The 19,954-nt window shown below is 39.1% G+C and overlaps 1 protein-coding gene across 2 annotated transcripts in view; it reads left to right on the top strand.

Moving 5' to 3' along the window:
* SAMSN1 (SAM domain, SH3 domain and nuclear localization signals 1) overlaps window positions 1-19,954 on the top strand; it is a 276,633-nt gene that overhangs the window by 222,306 nt on the left and 34,373 nt on the right. The window contains exon 11 of one of the 2 annotated variants that reach the window (XM_064469960.1): window positions 1,133-1,509. In XM_064469960.1, coding sequence (XP_064326030.1) covers window positions 1,133-1,509 — 377 coding nt within the window. Of the gene's footprint in view, window positions 1-1,132; window positions 1,510-18,748; window positions 18,967-19,954 lie in introns of those variants that run through there. The other variant, XM_009508378.2, reaches the window with a different exon arrangement.

The raw sequence follows: 19,954 nt of genomic DNA, 5'->3' as shown, positions 1-19,954 counted from the left end.
TATCAGCATTCTTTCCAACATTTGGGAAATGGCACTGTATTGACCATAACTGTAAACAATCCTGTCCTGGTCTGTCATTCACCACCCACAATTTTCAACCCCCAACTGAGATGTTACTGTGATACCACTTTAGTGCTGACTTCCTCATAGTGTGAAAACCTGTTTCCTGTCACACTAGCATGAGTTTTGTAAGAGTATATCTTGCAAGTGGGGATTTTAGCTAAATAGAATTGTATAACAGTGGGGCCTCTGTGCTGGGGACAATTTCTTTTTAGAGTAGTTCCTAGTTCTGTATCATGTTTCAGATCCTTTCTGATCGGAAACAAAACTCACAAGCGCAAAGATAATTTTCAGCATTAATCCATAAGTCAGTAGCTTCTGGGACCGCGCACAAGAAGGTCTGCAGTATGATAAGCAAGTCGGCCTCTCATCATATCTGATTGCCTAGGGCCATAAAATACAGGAATTCTAAACTGATGCTGAGCTCAGGTTATTTTCTCAAGTCTCCTATAGATCACTGATCTGACACTGAAGCAGTTCTTCCTGTGAACTTGTTTTGCCAACATTAATTTAACAGTACATGCATTTGTTGTACAATGCATTTATGTATACGATTATTTTTAAACCAATGCTAGCAACATTATTTTAAACTATCTATGTGATGAGCTACTGCTCCAGCCAAATCATTGCCTGGGCTGAAACACATGAGGAAATTCAGATTTCAGCAACTATTTTGCAACTACAACATACTGGGAAGGGGTGGGTGAGGAATTATCCAGAAAAGTTTTCCAAACATTTTCAATATTTAAGCTAAACTCATGCTCCCTGCAACTATGCAGCAATATGATGTTTAATTAGAAAATTTTCATGTTTATTGCAGAACCAGTACAATTTGCCAGGCTTTTGAGGGAACAAGACAAATTTACCAAATGGAGAATAAATCTTGCTTTTGGCTCAAATGTCTGAGCCTGTACAAAAATCCTTTCCATTTCCCTAATTATCATTATTATTTGCTTTTTATGGAGTCCATGGCTTTTTCATTATATAGAACACAACAGACAGCATTTAAGAAAATAAGCGTGCTATTTTGTCTATGAATTGCAACATAACAAGAGTATTTGCATTTTTAAAGATACATTAGAAGATGCTTATCTCTCTGAAGAGGATGAAGCAGCACTAACTTCTTGCATGAAACTGACCAAACCTCAGGAAAAGAAGACCTGGAAAGACAATGTGAGGAGAAAAGAAGAGACTGAGACTAGGGAAGATTTTATTTCTGCATCTCTGGGCCAGTCATATACTTCCAGACTTAATAACTTAGGAACTATTTCAATCCGCTCGGAAACCGAATTTCACTTGTGGAGTGACTGGAAGCCATTTCCTGATAACCAGCTCTGTCCTTGTGACTTCTTGATTTCAAAAATAGAAGAATGGGAAAACTGTACTTGCTCTTCTCATCATCCACATCTCGCATATTCCCTAGCTGATATGGATCTACAGTACTCCTGGGTAAGTGGAAGTGGTTTCTTTTGTGCTGATATGCATAAAAAGTAGAAACTTTTTCCTCTGATTCAGCATTAAAGAGATGCTGTCATCTTCCATGTGGTTATAAAGTGCAGTAAACAAAATTTAGATTTCAGGTGAATGCATTGTTCAGGCTAACACCAGGGCTTCGTATTGCCCTAGGTGCTTCATTTTTAACCATGCAGACATCAGCAGCGTTCAGATGGAAGGCTTTAGGCTATTCTGTTTCCCATCAGAGACACTGAGTTTTTTTCATCTGTACATTAAATACTCATCCTTCCAGGCTTAGAAAACTTTCTGTGAGTCTGGGGTAAGTCAGTAAGGGCCAATGAAACCAGTGGGCTTGGACCAGGCCCCTAAAGGTCACTACAATAGTAAAGGACACTAGAGTTATTTAGATAAGTATCAGAGGTTGAAGAGGCATTGGTGTTTCTCCCTTCTTGGACCGGCTCAGCTGTTGGAGCCTATTTTTACAATTACCTTTGTGACAGCAAGAAGTTTTTAGAGCCGAATACAAAGGAGCAGAGTTTAATCTTGGTCTGAAATTATCCTCTGAATAGCTGTCTGGAGGAGGCTTTTCTATTTTAATTGCTGGTTTTTAAAAAATTGCTATTTAAAACTAGAAAAGCAGAAACAAGAAAAACTTTCATTGGAGAGATATACAAAGTATCGGCACTGCAGTGAGGCTTTTTTCCCCTCCCCTCACTGAGCACAGCAGGTCTTCTGGCACTCCACATAGTGGTAAGCACATGGAGGGTGGCCAGTTGACTGAAATATATCAGGGAAGAAGCAGAGTAGCCTCTTTTCCCTTTATGCCCGTTCCCTCTACATTGCTCCAGGGACAGAGCTTTCTCACTGTGCAATAAGGCCAACCCCTAGGAACCTGTATGTAAACCACAGGAGGCAAGATACCTGCTGAAACCTGCCAGCTGAGTGTCCAAATGGAGACCTGAGCAGCCATAACCTTAGATCAGAGAGTCTCCTGTTGAAAACAGCATTTTCTCTAACGTGTGCTCATATATCTTTAGGAAAGGTACACACACATAGACGTGTGGGTCAGTATAGTGAACATATTTCTGAATACATGGAGGTAGTCATTCAGTTTCTTTTCAGTGACACAGTAGCTGTCAGGCAGTACATGAAACATGGGATTTATGTAGCTGAATGTAGCCCAGAAGATTTTCCTGGGACTTGACATAGAAAACAGAAAGGCTAAAGCTTTGATTGATGGAACTGTAATTAGAAGAGAGAGAACGCAAACTACCCCTAAATAAAGGCTGAGAAAGGTGCAGCCGTGAAACCCTGGACAGCCTCAGCACTGCAAACTCCCAGGGAGAGGCCCTGGAGACAGACCTTCAGGGCAGAGTGTTGGCAGAAATAGGCTGGGAGCTGTGAACAAAGACTGTGCTCTGTCGGGTGAGTCCTCCTGTCTGCCGGTAAATAGGACTCCATAGAAACCAAATTGTGTCAGGGATGCCGGCCTCCATCATATGCCTGCTTCTAATGAAAGCAACTTTCAGCATCCCAAGCTAATGCTGAAGTCCCAGGGCAAAATAGTAATAATAGATGTGTTGGTCAGATGTATGAAAGTGTGTCAATTTAAATAATTTCATTTCATTTTGTCACAAACAGGCTGTTAACATTCTCTACCCTGGTGAGATTTGTCCTACCCGTGTTACTATTAAGTGCCAGCAAGAGGTTTAGTGCTTTTTTTCCCTGCATTATTGTTTATTTTGCCATCTGCTTTCCTGATGGTCTCCCTGACTTTAACGTATCTCTGTGGGCTTAGTGTCTTTAGATTTAAATTACAGGCAATAGCAAGATAGCTCATTCTTTGCATATGCATTCTACCAACAGGCCTAATCGAAGATTACAAAGACTGGATTTTCTGTTTTGCTTTTTAAGAATCAAACAAGCCAACACTGGTGGTTTTGCTATGAGGGGGTCAGACATTGGGGAAGATGCAGATGTTCTTTCTGATGTTGATTTACTTATTAGAGTAAACCAAGAGTAAAGTATCATTTAATTTTCTTGGCTGATCTTGGTTTGGCTACTACTCTATTGTCTGTGCTGCAGCATGATGTGGAGGAGATAGCCTGATATGCAGTACTGAAATGCAAGACAGTACGTTGTGAATTGAGGCAAACAGGTAAAACTGGTAGATGCAAGACTAAGATCCAAGACTCTGCTATTCCATCAGCAAACTGGCTGATCTGGTTTGCGATTGGACACATATTATCCAGACTCAACTCAGCAATATACACAAAGCTGATTGAGCCTAGCCTTAATTAAAGCTTGAATTGCAGAGAGAAAATTAGGTAGTGCTCTCCCGTAATCACAAGAAAAAAGACCTGGATCCCTTCATAATAGATCACTGTTTAGAGAGACAAAATATGAGTAATCCTAATTCCTTTCCTTCAGTCATTTCCCCTGACTCCTTTCTTCCTCTTCCTTTCTTACATGGCCTCCCTTATGGTGCCTCATATTGCCATTGTTTGTTCCACCTAAAACACTAAAAAGGCTGACAGAGATCATCCAGGTTGGCCACCTAAACAAGAACTGTGACAACAGGCTACAAAAGCCACACCCACCTTCAGCTACAACAGACTCACCAAACTCCTCCAGCTACTCTTACTTCAGCCTCCCCCAGTTAAGCACACGATGAACACCTGTGTTAGCTGAATGCCTCTGGCACAGGGACATTGGCGACAATTCAAACCTCACCCATCCTGCCCACCTTCATGTATTATGAAAACATTTTAGAAGTCTGTATCTCCATCCTTTAGTTAAATAGAGAACTATGTTACCACTTTATAGCCACGGTGCCACTGTTAGCAACTTTGTGCAAAGTTAACTTAGACATAAGTCGTCGTTTTTTTTGCATTGTTCAGCTGTTTACAACATAATTAGTGGTTGGTCAAAATTTTGCTAGAGGCAATGTAGAGCATTGCTTTTTTTGCTGTGTCAAGATTGCCATGTGAAATTATTGTTATTGATATACTTTCTAAGAGATGTAATTTGTAAATAGTTCTTCCTTAGAAAGTGGAAGAATATATTTAAGAAAATACTGCATACTTCAGCAAAAAAAAGAATAAATAAGCCTGGATAAAAAAAATACTATGCTGCATATTTTTGTATTACCACAAAGTATATTGGGGAGAGAAATGAGTGATCCACGCCAGTGTTTGTAATGTTATGAATCAGCTGAAAGTCAGGCAGAGGATGGAAGAAAAGATTGTCCAGACACCACTTTAACAACCACTTGACCTTAATGTGAAAGTTTATTAGTTTTTTTTACTTCTTTTTATTCCTCAAGGTTAGCCCTGCAGAAAACAGTTCAGCTGTCTGACACAGACTTTTTTTCCTTTTTTTTTTTTTTTTTTTTTTTTAAACTGTGGTTACTAGAAGCTGCCCTTGTGATATTCTTATGCTAAGGTCTTCACTACCTTAACAAAGTAGTATGCTTAGAAGTGCCATGTCCATATGACTTTTATACAAGCCATTTCAGCCTTCTGTTGCCTTTTCTCAATCTGTACAATTGCATAAGATTTTTGTAACCTCACCTAAGGCATGGAAAATCTAGAGTAAGAAGCTTGGAAAGTACAGGAGCTTGATGGGCTTGACTGGCCCTGAAACAGGCACAGAGTGGAGAACACAGTAGGGTCACAGCTGAGGGGTCCTCTTCACGAAAGGGCTCCCAGATTGTCTTGGGGACAGCCTGAGACAGAGAGAGAAAAGCTGATGAGTCACTTTCTTCTCTCCTTCAATACTTTAACATGCTACTTCACTGGCTGACCCATCCACTCTCCCAGTAACTGTGCAATATGGAAGCTGTGTTTATAGGATGACACAGACATCCTTTACAGGAAAGGGAGAGGAGACATCTCCTGTTGGAGACAAATTAGGAGAGAGCTACTGGAAGTGGGTTTCTCTTCTTGCAGTATCTCAGAAGTACAGTTAGGTTTAACAGAAGAAGGATTTAGTCATCGATACCATAAGAGTATTTATTTGTTGCAACCCATGTTTGGTATTCAGTGAGAAGGAAAAGACGAAGGTCATTTCCCAAGACTAGAGAAGACCTGGGATACTGGTGAGGAGAAAGAAAATCTAAGGGTGCTGCAGAGCAATATATCTTTTCTTTCCCATTTTCAGGTTAAAAAGAGAGTAGAAAGCTTCAAAAGATTGGTTTCTAACCAATATAAATGCACTACATTGTGGTGGAATAAACAGTCTGGGAAAACTGCAGGTGACTTTATGCCAATGCTTGTGTTTGTTCTCTCCATGGTTCTCTCAGGAATGTCTTACAGTCTTTTTGTTGTTATGTTAGCCCTGCTGTTACGTCCATGGTTCTCTGCCATTTCTGTTACCTTGTGGCTTTCTGCTTGCCTCCTGGTGTGGCTTGCTTTCTTGCCAGACAAGTGATTTCTCAGCACCTCCCTTTGACCCTTAGTAGATATATCTAGTTTGACACTCATTTGTTTGTTGAAGTAACACTCTTCTTCTAAGCTATATTTTTGGAAATTTTCTTGTCCTATCTTTTCCTGACATATTCTACTTAATAGGTTGTGGTTCCTCATTGCCCCATAACACCCTTACATGCTTGCTTGCTATGATTGCTCTTACCTTGCACTCTGTACTGCCTCTGCTGCACCTGATCACCTTGGTTCTCGAAGAAGTGCTGTATATTGCCTTGAGGTTTACAGAGGTTATTGAACCTCTTGTGATACCAGGGATTGACCATTGTTCTCTAAGTTAGCAGAGCAGGGAGGAAGAGTATGGGCAGCTAGTAACAAACAAACAGGACAGAGAGTGTTCTTCTCTAGCCAAATGTGCTTTGAAGCCGAAAGCTGCATTAGACCATTTGCACAGCCCAGAGAATGGCTACGGGAAGATTTCTACTTCACTTCAGCCAACAGTTCCTCCTGTGCACTAGAATACTGTGGGCTTTAATAGACTTTCTGGTTGCTCAATTTTCTTAAGCAATTTGACTGTTTTCTGCATTATTTTCTTTCTTTAGCTATTGTCTTTCTGTTGAGAGACACCTGAACAGGCCTTAGAAGAGCTTTCTCCATTACATTTTGAACCCTCATTTGGCACAAATATAGCACTAAAAAGAATGCCTGGAAATCCCCAGATTGCTTTTTTGAGACACCAATTTTCAACTGCTCTGGTCACTTTAGCTGTTTCAGTGTCAGTAATAAGTGATCCTTTCAAAAGCTGTAATTCTTACTCGTTCCTACTTCAGCGACAAAGTAGGAAGCCAGATCCTGACCAAGTATAAATCTATTTTCTACTGGTGTTAGGAAGCCCTGCTCAGCTGTGCCCAAGCTGAGGCCCAGAGCCTTTGCCCAGGGAAGAGATGAAGAGCAGCCGAAAGGGTGGCAGTAAACAAAGCAGTCAAGACCATGATGATGGGTATTCAGGTGCTAAGCTGTGGCTGAGACATGAAAACAGGATTTGTTTTCTAAGATATGAAACTGTCCCCAGCTGCTTCTTCTCTTTCATCGTATCATATCTTCATTTACAAGCACCCTGATAGGTTTCCTGTTGCTTTTTATAACCTTCTAGCTAATTTCACCTGTTACCCTGCTCTCCTCATCAGTCCATCAGCTCAGCCCTTCACCCTGTGTGTTTAGCACCTCTGTTGCAGGGTAAAGAGATAGCTAGAAACCCCGCCATGCTCCCCAGTCTGCAGTCTTTGAAGACACATGAACTGACAGACAAAAAGGAACAGCTAAATCTAGCACATGGTTAAATTTAAAGGCACTCACTATTTCCAGTTCAAACCCTGCCCCAGAACCTTGTGAAAGCTTATTTTGAATTTTAAGCCTTTTGAGGGGGTGGGGATTGAGATATATTTATACATGTTTGATGGATTCAAATGCTTGTGAAATTTGAATTACTTTGATTTTAAAACAGGGGGAGAGTCAAGATGCAGGACTTAATTTTCAGTGTTTACTTTTCCTGGAAATACCAAGCAAAATATTGACTTGGCCAAAAAGATGCAAATGCTGGTGAACTTAAGAGCAGTTATTTTCCTGATGCTTCAGTGTCTGTAGAGTCTTACTTTGTCTTCTGTCACAGGGAGCTTTATTTAAGAAACTGTTACACCAAGAAGTTGATAAATATTGTATAGCTTGCTTCAGTTAAATACAAAAAGTGAGAGAAAATCACCTCTTAAAGCACAAGGCTTCATCTCTCAAGCTTTGTGCTTGGAAGAGAAGAGCCTGGGAGGGCATCCAGCCTTGCTATAGCTGCACCATTGCACTGTGCTGATAACAAATATATGCCACTGCCATTCTGCATCCTACAGTGGTTTTTGCTGCCTCCTGCACAGTAATGTGAAAAATTTAGAAATTTAGTGTCTTCATCTGTGGTGACTTCGACCATGCAGTCTCAAAACAGGTTTTAAAGGATATGAAAAATCTGATGATGCTGCTTTTCACTATGGTAACTCTTGTCCTATTTTATATTTTTAACACCTTACTGGAATTTTTATAGCTATATAGGGAATTGTGTCACATTTTCCATTAATCTTAGAGGCACGTATACCTAACTCTACTAAAAGACTTAACAATTCCAAACTTTTCCCTCCAAACATTGCTAGACTGTTCTGTAAAGCTGGATAGCTAGTACTTGCTAGTATATATAAGGCAGAATGATAATTAAGTGAATTTATTTGTAGTAAAAATATTTTAAAATACCACAACATCTTTAATATGGTTACAGATAACTACAGAAGAACATTTCAAATCACCTCTGCAGATTTCACGGGTTTGCTTGTGACATAGCTGTTAGGTACTGCAGAGCTACAGCTAGAGAGAGAAATAAAAGGTTATTTTGGATCACTGTCATGAATGTAGAATGAAGGGGGATATAATTGTTGAAAGTGCAGGGAAAATTGTGTATTTCATATACTTCTTCTTTGTAAATGGCATATGAATTCTTAATAGAAAAAAGGAATACTACCTACTTCATGAAACATGATTAAGAGTCAAAACATAATTAAACTAAGTGCAGCTGTTGATAACAAACTGTCTGATGAAAGGATGACTTCCTGTTAGCACCATTTAGAATTGCCAAAATGATGCACTTTTGCATACTGAAAGAAATAGATTGTATTGCCTTTCTGCTGCTTTATATACCTACGCTGTGATAATATTATCCTCCTGTGGATCTGCTGTCGGTCCAGTATTTTATAACTGACATTTTTTCTTCTTGATTTTTCTTCTTGGTTTTTTTTGTATTAAAAAAATATAAAAGCTATAATTTCTTCCCATATACCATTCAAAGCAAAAAAAAAAAAAGTACACATTACTCTGCTTGAGAAGTGGTCCTGCTGAATGAATCCACTAATACAGCTGTGTTTTGATCCTTGTTGTGCTAATGCATTAGCTCCTGGTGCTGGCAGGAACATTTTGACCAATGAAGCCATTAGGTGCCTTGGGACCTGCCTATCCAAGACTGCAACTTTTGAAGTACAATTTATCTCCTAACACAAAGTAGTGCAGTTTTACTTCTGCATAGATCCACTTTTGAAACCTAAACTTTGGCCTGATCTTGTGCTCGTTGCATTGGTGACAAGCTTCCCATTTGTAGTCAAAATGTTTAACCTTCACTGTGCTTGCATTAGCTCAGTATACCTTTTATGTGTGCTCATCTTTACTCAGGAGAAAAAGCAAGCTTGGTTTCAGATTTCTTCAGTGTCCCTGATGAAGTTGAAATTAAAGTGCTACCCACATTATTATTTTGGTAAGTATTTTGAGGCTAAGGCTTTGGTAAGGAAGCCACAACCTAAGATGACTCAAGGCTCCTTACTGACCTTAAGTTACAAGAATACATAGGTGGTAGGTAGGAGTGCATACAACGTCTGGTATTCCTTGTCTTCTTCCCTAGCTAATTCAAATGTCTTTTCTTTTGGAGAACATTAATTTTCTCGAATTTCTGAGCTGGCTCAGGAGCTGGTTGTTTGCTTGCTTGTTTTGTGAGTGTAGATTGAGCTAGTTATTCTCTTTGGTAAGCCATTTTTGCATGATTTAAGTGTTCCTGTAAAGCATATTTGTGAAATAAGCCTTTCATAAATCAGAAGAAATTAGTTGTGTTTTCACCTCTCTCACACAGAAATGTGGGGAAAGTCACATGATATCAGTGCTTAGCAATGGCATAAATGGAAGAGTGAGGATTTTTAGTGCCAAAAAGGCATTAAGATTGCCAGGGCTGCAGCATTATTATAATGAATGCATTTCAAAGTCCAGTAAAAGTACTTCTGTTGTGACATTCTCCAAAAGCAGGTTATGTCTTGCATAATTTCAAACTTGTTTTTAGAAACTGAAAATTTCATTTGAATACTGGGTTTTCATCCAGCTTTGAAAAAAATAATTGTGGGTAAAATGAACAAGAATAGGGCCTGAAAAATATGTTTGGAAGTGAAACAATGGGCACACAGTGGACATAACTCTAGTTCTGCTATTTAAATACTTTCAGGTATATGAACAGATCATTAGAAATCAAAACCCAGGGCTTTTCAGAAAGAACCGGACAATTATTTGTATCTGAGTGTTCTCTTTTATTTTGAAGAGAATTCACCCATGGTAATTAAATTTCTGGACTGACTTTCTGTAGACATTTAATTGATTGAAGAAGTCCTCCTTCCCTAATACAAAAGCAAAGCAAATTGGAAACTTGAACGTAACAAAATTCTTGCTGGAATTGCTTACACTCCAATCCATTTGAAGAAATCTGGCTCAATATTTTTCATGAAAGGACCAAAATCATTAGGTTAAATGACACGAAACTTCTCATTCACTTCTACTTACACCTTACGTTTGATAACATACCACAAGAAATGACGACAGTGCGTGACAAATGGGAAAATCAAGAGTTCAGGTAGTTTAAGATCATGAAACAGAAACTTTTGCAGATATTTTGAGGGTTCCTATATTTAGTTCTGGATGGTGTAGGTGTTTTAATACCTAGATTTCCTTCCTCACAGATCATCCTTGCTTCACGTAACTTCCCTAAAAATTAATCAGCATGGCAATACAGCAATACGTGTGGCATCAGTTACAACAGGGGACTAGTGTGTTAGCTGCCATGCTAGCTCACAAGACAGTTCTTTTTCTCAGATAAATACAGATGACAGCTCACATCCTACAGCAAGATATGTACAGGTGGAAAAGGGCAAAATCGGTTCATTCTGGTGGCCATTTTAAGATAGGCAGGATATTATTCAGTTTTTTCAGTCTGCAAGCGTTTAAGTCAAACTCCCAAAACTTTGCTTGTAGCAATGTTATTATACATAACCACGGGGTCAAAAACTCAGGATTACTTGCAGTCAATGATCAGCTGCAAAGTAAATAAGTTTTAACACAATTTGTTAGCATTTCACTGAACTATAATGACAAATAAATCCTTATTCTAGTTCTTCATAGCAGCATAGCTTACTTAACTCTGTGGATCATGATCCAGTGATTAAGGATGTAGATAATACAGATTCAATTCCCTGCACTTCTGCAGACCTCTTGTGTGATATTAGACAAATCACTTAACTTGTCTGCCTCAGGCCTCATTTGCAAAATGGGAATAGTATGTTATTTTAAACATCAGACAGTTGTTGCATGAGCAAGAATACACATACTAACTTGTGCACCAGAAGGGCAGGAGTTGAAACAGTTTATTTGCAGGCTCTGACACCTCCATCCAGATGCATCGTTTGCACTGAATGAGACAGACATTCAGCAGAGAAAAAGTGGTAAATATTAAAGCTACATTATGAAGCATACATGCATGGGGTAAGATCCAGGTATCACAGGTAGCATTAGTTTTGCCTTCCCTTGCATTCAAAACTTTGCTTTCGTAAGCTAATGAGTTTGTGTGTGTATGGTACCCGAGGGTGTTATTTTTTAAGGGTTTAGGTATTATTATTTAGGTTTATAGGGGTGTTCGAACCCAAAGACGTTTCAAAGATTTTTGTGAACTTTCACCTCCCAAATTAGAGGAGCATAATATAAATCTTTCAACCATTTGTACATATAGTTAAAAAATTACTTGGTGTAAACTAACAGGCCTATCTCTAGCTTTCAGAGTTTTGCTGCTCCTGGAGTGAGTCCTCTCCAGTTTGCTGTCTACAGCTCAGTAGAACTTGTAGCAGATCACGTTGCTCTTGGAGGGAAAAATTTTATTGTCTTTTCATCAACCTCTGTTTTCCATGGCAGCAGCAAGGCAAAAGAGACAGAAAACACAGAAGGTAATATAGGTGAAACAAGTAAAAAGGATCAGATAGGTGAGAGTAACAGGTAAAAAAAGACTAGAGAAGTGGTATGCAACAAGTGAGTCAAAAGCTCATATACTTTGTGGGGAAGTGAGAGGGGAAGGAGTTTGATAATACAGTGAAAAAAGATCAAAATTGATGGAGGGAATCCTGAAGAAATGTGGGGTGTCTGCGAAAAGGCAAAGCATCCATATCTCTTTCCACAGAGCATAGTTTCAGACAGCCTACTGAATAACGTGACAGTCCCTCTGAGTGCTTTTAGCCCACAGCCTGAGATAAAGCATGTTATCCTAAATCCTTAATGAAATAATTCATGTGACTGTGCTTCACTTCGTCTTGATGATGGGCTGAGAGCACGTTCCCACCCTGTTAGTGAGGCTCAGATGACCTGGGGCAATTTACTCAATTGTGATGGTTCAGCCCCGGGCTGAAGTGTCCGACGGAGCCCCAAGTAAGGCAAGCAGGGCACTAATCATGACCAGCACAGGGTACAGCAGTCACCTGGTCAGTCATCCCTAGTGAGGGACTTGGTGCCAAAATCCAGCAGGAAATGTCCCTCCTCTTCTTTATAGGGGAGTTCAGCGGGGCAGAAGCTTGCCCACCCTCTGTCACTCCTGCAGCAGAGCAAGTGGCTGATGGATTGGGGTAAACACCTATATGTGCCAGATGTACAGAGAAGGAGCCAGACCTCCCTGCAGTGAGGTTCAGGAAGTGAGCATGAGAGCAAATCAACCGCTCGACTCATTCCCAGTGTGTGTGATTTGGCAGGTCTGCTGATGGAGCTAGCCTGACCCACGTCCTGCTTGATTTTGAAGGTATTGCCATTAATGTTAGCACCTGAATCAAGTGTTGCAACAGATAAGCCCAGAGCCCTGGTACAGTGTGTTTTATGAAAAGAAAATTGAATGTAAATAATATGTAACTAATCATCTATTCTTGATGATGAAGCATTTCTGTGTTCCTGCTAGCTATCTATCAGGTATCATACCAGTTAGATGGGTAGAAAGAAAGTGTTAAAACCAACTACAAATAAAGCCATCTTGTCCCTCTCTGTCCCTTCCAAATTTTTATTTTCACCCACTTGAAACCATGTTCAACAAGAAAGGAAGAATAGCATTTTACTCTAGAAGCAAAATCAAATTGAAGCCCTGCAAGTGAATATGCGCTGTACCATACTTTATTCCTTTTCATGTTAGCATTTGCATGGCAGTCCTAAGGCTGTGGTGGCACAGTGACTTCACACACTGACATCGGTGAAGAAATTCAGCAGGAGATTTTTACTGGTAAAAGATGGCTCAAACTACAAAGAGTTTCCTGACAGCAGGCTGTGCATTAGAGTTAATCAGAATTTACTTTTGTTGATCTTGATTATAATCAGAGATAGGGAGATGGACATCAGGTATGTACCTTAAAAAATATTCCCTGCTGCAGTGTCAGTACTTGTGCATTAAGCTGGCCTTCTAGATGTTGAATGAAGCATGTCACATTTTGTGTATGAGATTAAAACAGAGAGCCTACATTTATTTTTATATCAGTTCCCTTTATTGAAAATCTTGTATTTGGGTTTTCTGAGTAGATGTGCAAGGCAACTGTCACTCTTTATCTGTAAATGTATTTCTGGCAGTCTGAGCTTCAGCTGGATAACTACAAAACAGTCATACAAACCTGTAAATTACGTGGGATAAAATGCCCTTCTAGCTCCTTAGTAATTGCAGTGTTCACTAACAGAATCCACTGAGATGTTCTAGGCATGAACATCACGATGTTCTTTAACATTCACTCTGAGAAACAGTGTGCTGTTCACTTACATGCCTGAACCCACAGCGGCATCGTCCTACCAGTTACTTTCTGTTATTCATCACAGGCAGTAAAGGGTATTCTGCTTACAATAAATTGTACAGGAAAACCACCAGTGACGCATATACTTCTGTTGGAAATTATTACACAGATGTTGGATAAGCCTGTGGCTGTGTTTTGCAAGACACCAACCTTGCTGACTTTGAGTTTTCCCAACCGGAACACCTAGAAGATATAGATACAACTTTGGCTCTTACTCTTCAAGGTAATAGGAAAGGGATTTGTTCAATAGGTGAAAGCCAATCTCCTTGAGAATCCTTCTGTCACAATAGCATAGATTTTTATTAGCCTTAGTGCTAACCTGACGTAGCGTAGGTATGACTGATCTGTTCATCTACTGCTAATACAAGAGAATGTGTTCGGATCAAAGTTTGCGATAAGTTCTTGGTACTTCATTTTCCCTTTAGGTCAGGTGGTGTTGGGAGCATGCCAAGGACACAGTCTGAGGGCCTGGCAATGAGATGCTTTTTCTTGCTCACAGAATAGAAACTGCTTTTTGTACCAGATAAATCTTTAAATTCAGTAGGAGCTCTGGTAGTGATGCTCTATAGCCTGCTCTATAGTCCCTGCCATATTTCTTTGTGACTTCATCAACCTTAGTGGCAAAGGATTAGCATAAGAGAAGGAAGAATCACAAAAACATTTTTCAGGAAGAGAAGGAAGCCCACTAGTCTGAGAGAGGCCAAATTCACAATTCCTGGGACTTGGCATGATGAGGGTATTCTTGCTGCTCTGCAGTTGCTTAAACAAACTTAGACTCTTGTTGGTCCCTCATGCAGTTTCAGTAGATGTGTGACATTAAAAAATCCCCCTCCCCAATGTAAATTACACAGCAAAGATCACAATTTTGAAGATAACTTCAGATGTCAGTTTTTAGCTTTGCTGAATAGCTAGTTTCTTCAGGCTTCATAAGAATTATACGTTGTACAGTATAGGAGTCTTCTTGATATAGTATCAACCCTCTGCCAAAACAAGGGTGTAAGCTTAAAATATTCTTTAATCCTTCTTGTGTCTTGAAGACACTGAATTTCTGTAGCTACTTCTTTTTTTTTATTCCTGATCAAAAGCACATAGGAGCCTATTCAACAGGAAATTACATGCCCAGTTGCATGAAGCCCCTAAGCATTTTGGACTAATTTTCAGTGCTAAGTTCTGGAGGCTCACAGTGATGAGTCTGCAGTGAGTGTGGGAGTTTCAAAGATGGGGCCTTAAGCATCCAGCTCTATTCCCCAGCAACCCAATGGAAAATCACAGCCTCAGTTTTTGGAGTTAAAATTAAAAGTGAATGTTTAGTTTAAATAGCTATAAAGACAGCCCAGCCCAGCCTGCAACATCTGGCTTCTTTCATGGGTTCTTGGCAGGGGAGGGAGGACTTAACTTCACTTTTTCACACTTGTTCCTTTTAGTTTCTGTAGTCTTTGCTGTGGTAGTTGACGGAGAGAGCTCTGCTGAGGAGTAAGTGACTGTAACTGTGGCTGGCCCTTGCTCAGATTAGACCAGGAGAGGGAAGTATCTAGCTATGTTCTGGCCCATAATTAATACATATGAGGAAATTGTGTTCTGCTCATGAACATTCCTTGAGGAAATAAAGATTAAATTTGTTAAGTAAATTATTCACTGCAAATTATTCACTCAGCTCCACTTGCTATTCTGAGATTTCTGCAATATCTAAGGGAGCTAGATCATGCAGGGAGAGGCATGGCCACAAAAGCAGAGGCTGAAGGCATGATTCCTTTCTTGTACAAAATACAAGTCTTATTTTAATTAAAATAAACAGATTAACACACTCTGGGATTGTTTAGCATTAGGGAAAGCAACGTACAGCCCCAAGGTATCTCTGAGTCTCCAGTTAAACTTGGACCAGATTTGTCTGACAGACAATGAAAGACGAGTTGCTAATATGAAAAAAGTCTCGTTCATTTGCTTTTTGACAGGTCCCCGGTGTGCTAAACCCTTCAATCTACTTTGCTCTGTACTTTTTAGTTTTATCAGAATAATCAGGTATTGAAAGTATAAGTTTACACTTGCAGTTTACACTGGAAGTGATCTCTCCTTTTAGGGCAAGGTAACTGGATGGAGCCACTGAGGGGATATGGCACTGTTGCGGCACTTGATATCGTGTGGGAGGGAGGCACATAAAGCACTTGAATATCCAGGACCATTCATCATGGTCTATTCATTAAAACTGAATAATGATAATAATAAGCTATAAGGTATGTTGCTTTTTAGAAATATAATGACAGCGGAAATCATTCTCATGGGGTCATCTTAATTATTTTTAAGTGGATAGCCTTTTTCCCAATAGGACTTCCCAGAGAGAAAAGTGACATTGCCTGGGTATTTCAAGATGGAGGAGTCAATCCAAGCCCCATACAATTCACCTGAAAAACTTCTATTGATTTCACTGGGGCTTGAATCAGGTCCAAAGACCAGCAAGGAAATGGCATAAGTTTCCTGCAGTCATGTCCTACAGAAAACTGACTATGAGAATTTTGCTTTTAATTTTACATATTCATTGCCCTTTGAAAAATTAGCTTCAAATGCAGAAGATATAAGCACCAAGCTTATTACTAGTTTTTAACTCAAAAGAACTCCTTTTGAAATTTATTGGTTAACTAAAATAAATTAACTTAATGTTATATATGTTTGATTTTCTTCACTTTGTTACTTTTTAAAACTAGTGTGGGTCAGCCTTCCAAGGGCAAGAACATAATCAGGTCAGCTCTCAAGCTGCTATAATTTTTCTGATATGTGGATGAGGAAAGGAAATAGATATGGGTGGGTACTATATCTCTTGAAATGGCCTCTTTCTTCCTGTTTAACAATAAATATTCTACAGAAAGGAAGCTCATATATTACTCTTCAGATGAGTTCCCATTTTATTAATCTTGAAGATTTTAACAGGGGCCTGAGACAGGAAATCACAGTCTAATGATCAGCAGAGTCTGATCTAATCCTCACATTTGGATCAGATTAAGAAGAAAAACAATATACTGCAATGTACCTCTATGTAGATAAATAATCAGGTTTAATTACTATTAAAAATACATACAGCTTTTATAAAACCATATGGCCGTATTGAATTACTAAGGCTGATTAAATATCCATGGTAAAACCTCCTTATGGTTAGCCACTTAAATGGACTTTTCAGGTGTTGTCATCAGATATATGAAAAAAATGTGTCTCAGAGTTCACGATTATTATTATTAAGTATTGATTATTAATGATATCAATTATTATGAGATCTGGTGGATATGTTATTATTAATAATAGCAATAATAAATTCAATTCTGTTCTAGATGAATGTCGTTCTGATTAAAATGTGAAGTGAAATGTCTTAGTTAATGGGTTGAGGTCCAACACGTACTCCACTGCAATCCAATAAACTAGAGAACAGTCTTGCACAATATTTGGCAGAATTTCAGCACCTTAACCCCAGTTCCTCCTCCTTTTCTTACCAAGATGGTTCTTAGAAGGTCTGGAAAGGAAAAGCTTATTATACCATTAGCATATAATAATTACTCTTTAATCAGTCTCAGTCCATTCAGTTGCCTATCCAACAGAATCCAAGGTGGCCTCCAAAACTTTTCTTAAACATTTAAATAGAAGTCCAAATAGCAAACTGAAATGGGAATTCATCTGATGAGCAGTGTCTTATCCCTCCCTGGAGTATTCATATGATAGAGGAGGAAGAGAGCAATTCAGCCAAGAGACTACCTGCCTATGTAGCATTGTCTCCTCACAGATGCTTCAAAAAGTTGTAAGTGTTTACGTGACTGAGAAAGGCAATTCTAAGAAATAAGTCCCATGCATTTCTTACCAGCTTTCAACCATCAGTTCTTTTGGTTTTCAGTTTGGATGGTTTCTTTTTTTAGGTTTCCTTGAGATTTGAGTTCAGCCATATTAAAAGAATGACAAAGAGAAAGGAAGGTCTGTGCACTGAGTATCTGGATTGACAAGGACTTCTGAATTTTTATTTGGTGCAAGAGACCTCCATAATGACTTGCTCTTTTAAAAGAGCTTTTATCTATGCAAAACATATAAGTAAAAGTTGCTTAAAATAGACTTGCTTGGAAAAAAGTCTGAAAAAGTGTAATCAAAATTTTGAAAAATAAAAAAATTTACCAAAGTTTTTTCTTGACACTCGTGAACATTTTTCCTGCAACTTACTTAGAAATAGGTTTATTTTTCATTTGTAGTAATGCTAAATTAAGATTTAATTGAAGCTCTGTGGGTGGCCCAAAAGTTTGGGATTTGAAACTGAGAATTCGCCTTCATCATTCAGCAAAACATTGGGAATTTTTCATGGTTTCAGGTTGTGTGGCCTATGATTCACAACAAATAAGTTTTACTTAAAATACTCAAGACGTTTGTTTGTTTGACTTTGGCAAATAATATCAAGAAAAATGAAGCAGAAATTCAAAGCTGTCTTAATACCTCCACTTTTATTTGGCCTCTGGGCTGTTTGTCAAGAGGGTATAAAGGACCTCTGCTGTTCTCCTCTGTCTCCTTGTTGTAAGCCTTCTGTTAGACTTGCTTTTTCTCCCTGTGACTTTGTCACCAAATCAAGGACAACAGAGGACTGAAAAGTGCTGTTTCAGGGAGTCCAAATTCTGTGATGAATGGCGAAAGATTATTCCACCATGCAAAAGAAAAAGATGGCTTTAGAAAACCTCCCTTGTCTGCCAGTGACCTTCAATCTCATTGCTTTTAGTGCATTACTGTAGAGCTAAGAGAGAATGGGAGGCCTTAGGGACCAGCTAGACCATGTACCACAGTGCAGTGCGAATCTGCCGGGGGATAATATACCTTGGTCCTCTGAACAGCTGCATACCTTCTTCACATTTGAGTCCCAGCAGAAGCTGAAATGAAGGGTGCAGTTAGTGCCACAAGGCTGACTGGGGAAAAATGAGAAAGGAAAAGAGGATGATTTTCTTGAAGTTGTCCAAAATCTTGCTGAGGCCTGACAGTGACATAGAAGGCGATTAGTCTTAAGGTATTTCTCACTCTGACCCCTTTCCTCATTTTCAGCTTAGTGCACCTCTTTCTTTCCCCCGTCACTTCCTCCCCTCCTTCTTCACTCCCTCACAAAGATTTCAGCTCGCTCACCCATGCCACAAAGCAGCTGCGTGAAGTCACATCCTGATAGAATAAGGAACTGAGTAACTGATGTACGCTTGGGCAGTACGCTTTGCTGTACTTAGTTTGGTTACAAGCTGGTAGCATTTGCACCTCAGCTGGATAAACCTGAATTTAAAATGTTGAAGAGAAAACCATCTAATGTGTCTGATAAGGAGAAAAGTCAAAAGCCAAAGGTAAGAATGTTTAATTTTTATTGTCAGTGAATAATGACAGGAATTCTTAACAATTTTTAAAGGGAGGATTTCCTTTTAAATCCTAGCTTCGGGATTTCTTGGTGGGCTAGCAAATGCCTCAGTGGTATAACCTAAGAAATCTCTTTGTATATACTCACTTTATAAAAGTAATGATCCAATTCAAGTGATCATCATTGTGAAGCTGCTATAGCTGTGCTAAAGAGTCTTGGTACTGTACTTTGTCTATTGTTATATGCTCTGCATCAGTCTTTTAACAGAGGGGCTCGCAAAAATCCCCCTCTCCCTTTCATCTATGATAAACAGATGACGTCCCACAAAAGAGTGTGAGAATCAGTAAGGAACTAGGAAAGCTATTACATTTGTTCCTTATTTTAATAAATTTGCTTCTGCATCATCGTAACCAAAGGAGAAGGTACTTGGCAATCAGTGTTTGTCATCTTCACTTCTCTGGTTTTTATTATACTTTCAGCCTGAAATAAATAGTCTGAATAAATTGATAATATGCTACACTGGACACTTTCCAAAATCTGGAATTGCAAGAAAGTAAGTGAGACTTTTGCAGGATACATAAGGATGTGTTCTGTGCTAGAAATTTATTTTCAGTCTCTGGACTGGACGCAGAATGACTTTTGTAAGTATATTGTAAGCCTGAAGAGAAATGGCTACTGCTAGACCTGAGAGCATCAGTATCTGTTTTTAATTCAGTTTCCCAGTGGTGAAAATTTAAATAAGAGAATACAAAAGCCCGTTAGGATAGTTCTGCTCTCAGTAACTCACTGTCTCCTAGTTTACAGACCCATCTTCTCTTTGTTTGGGAATACACCTCACTTTGTGATTTCTGGGCCTTAAATATAATTGCAGATGCTATTTCAGCAGGAATGTCTTCTGGTTTTACTCAGCATTGGCTTTTGTGTATTGCACTACCATACTGTTTTTTAAAGACAGGTCAGAAGTAAAATTAATATCT

This window comes from Phalacrocorax carbo, chromosome 1 (genome assembly GCF_963921805.1).
Source record: "Phalacrocorax carbo chromosome 1, bPhaCar2.1, whole genome shotgun sequence".
NCBI lineage: Eukaryota > Metazoa > Chordata > Aves > Suliformes > Phalacrocoracidae > Phalacrocorax > Phalacrocorax carbo.
The sequence above is the reverse complement of the archived record's forward strand: the minus strand, read 5'-3'. Positions and strand labels throughout refer to the sequence as shown.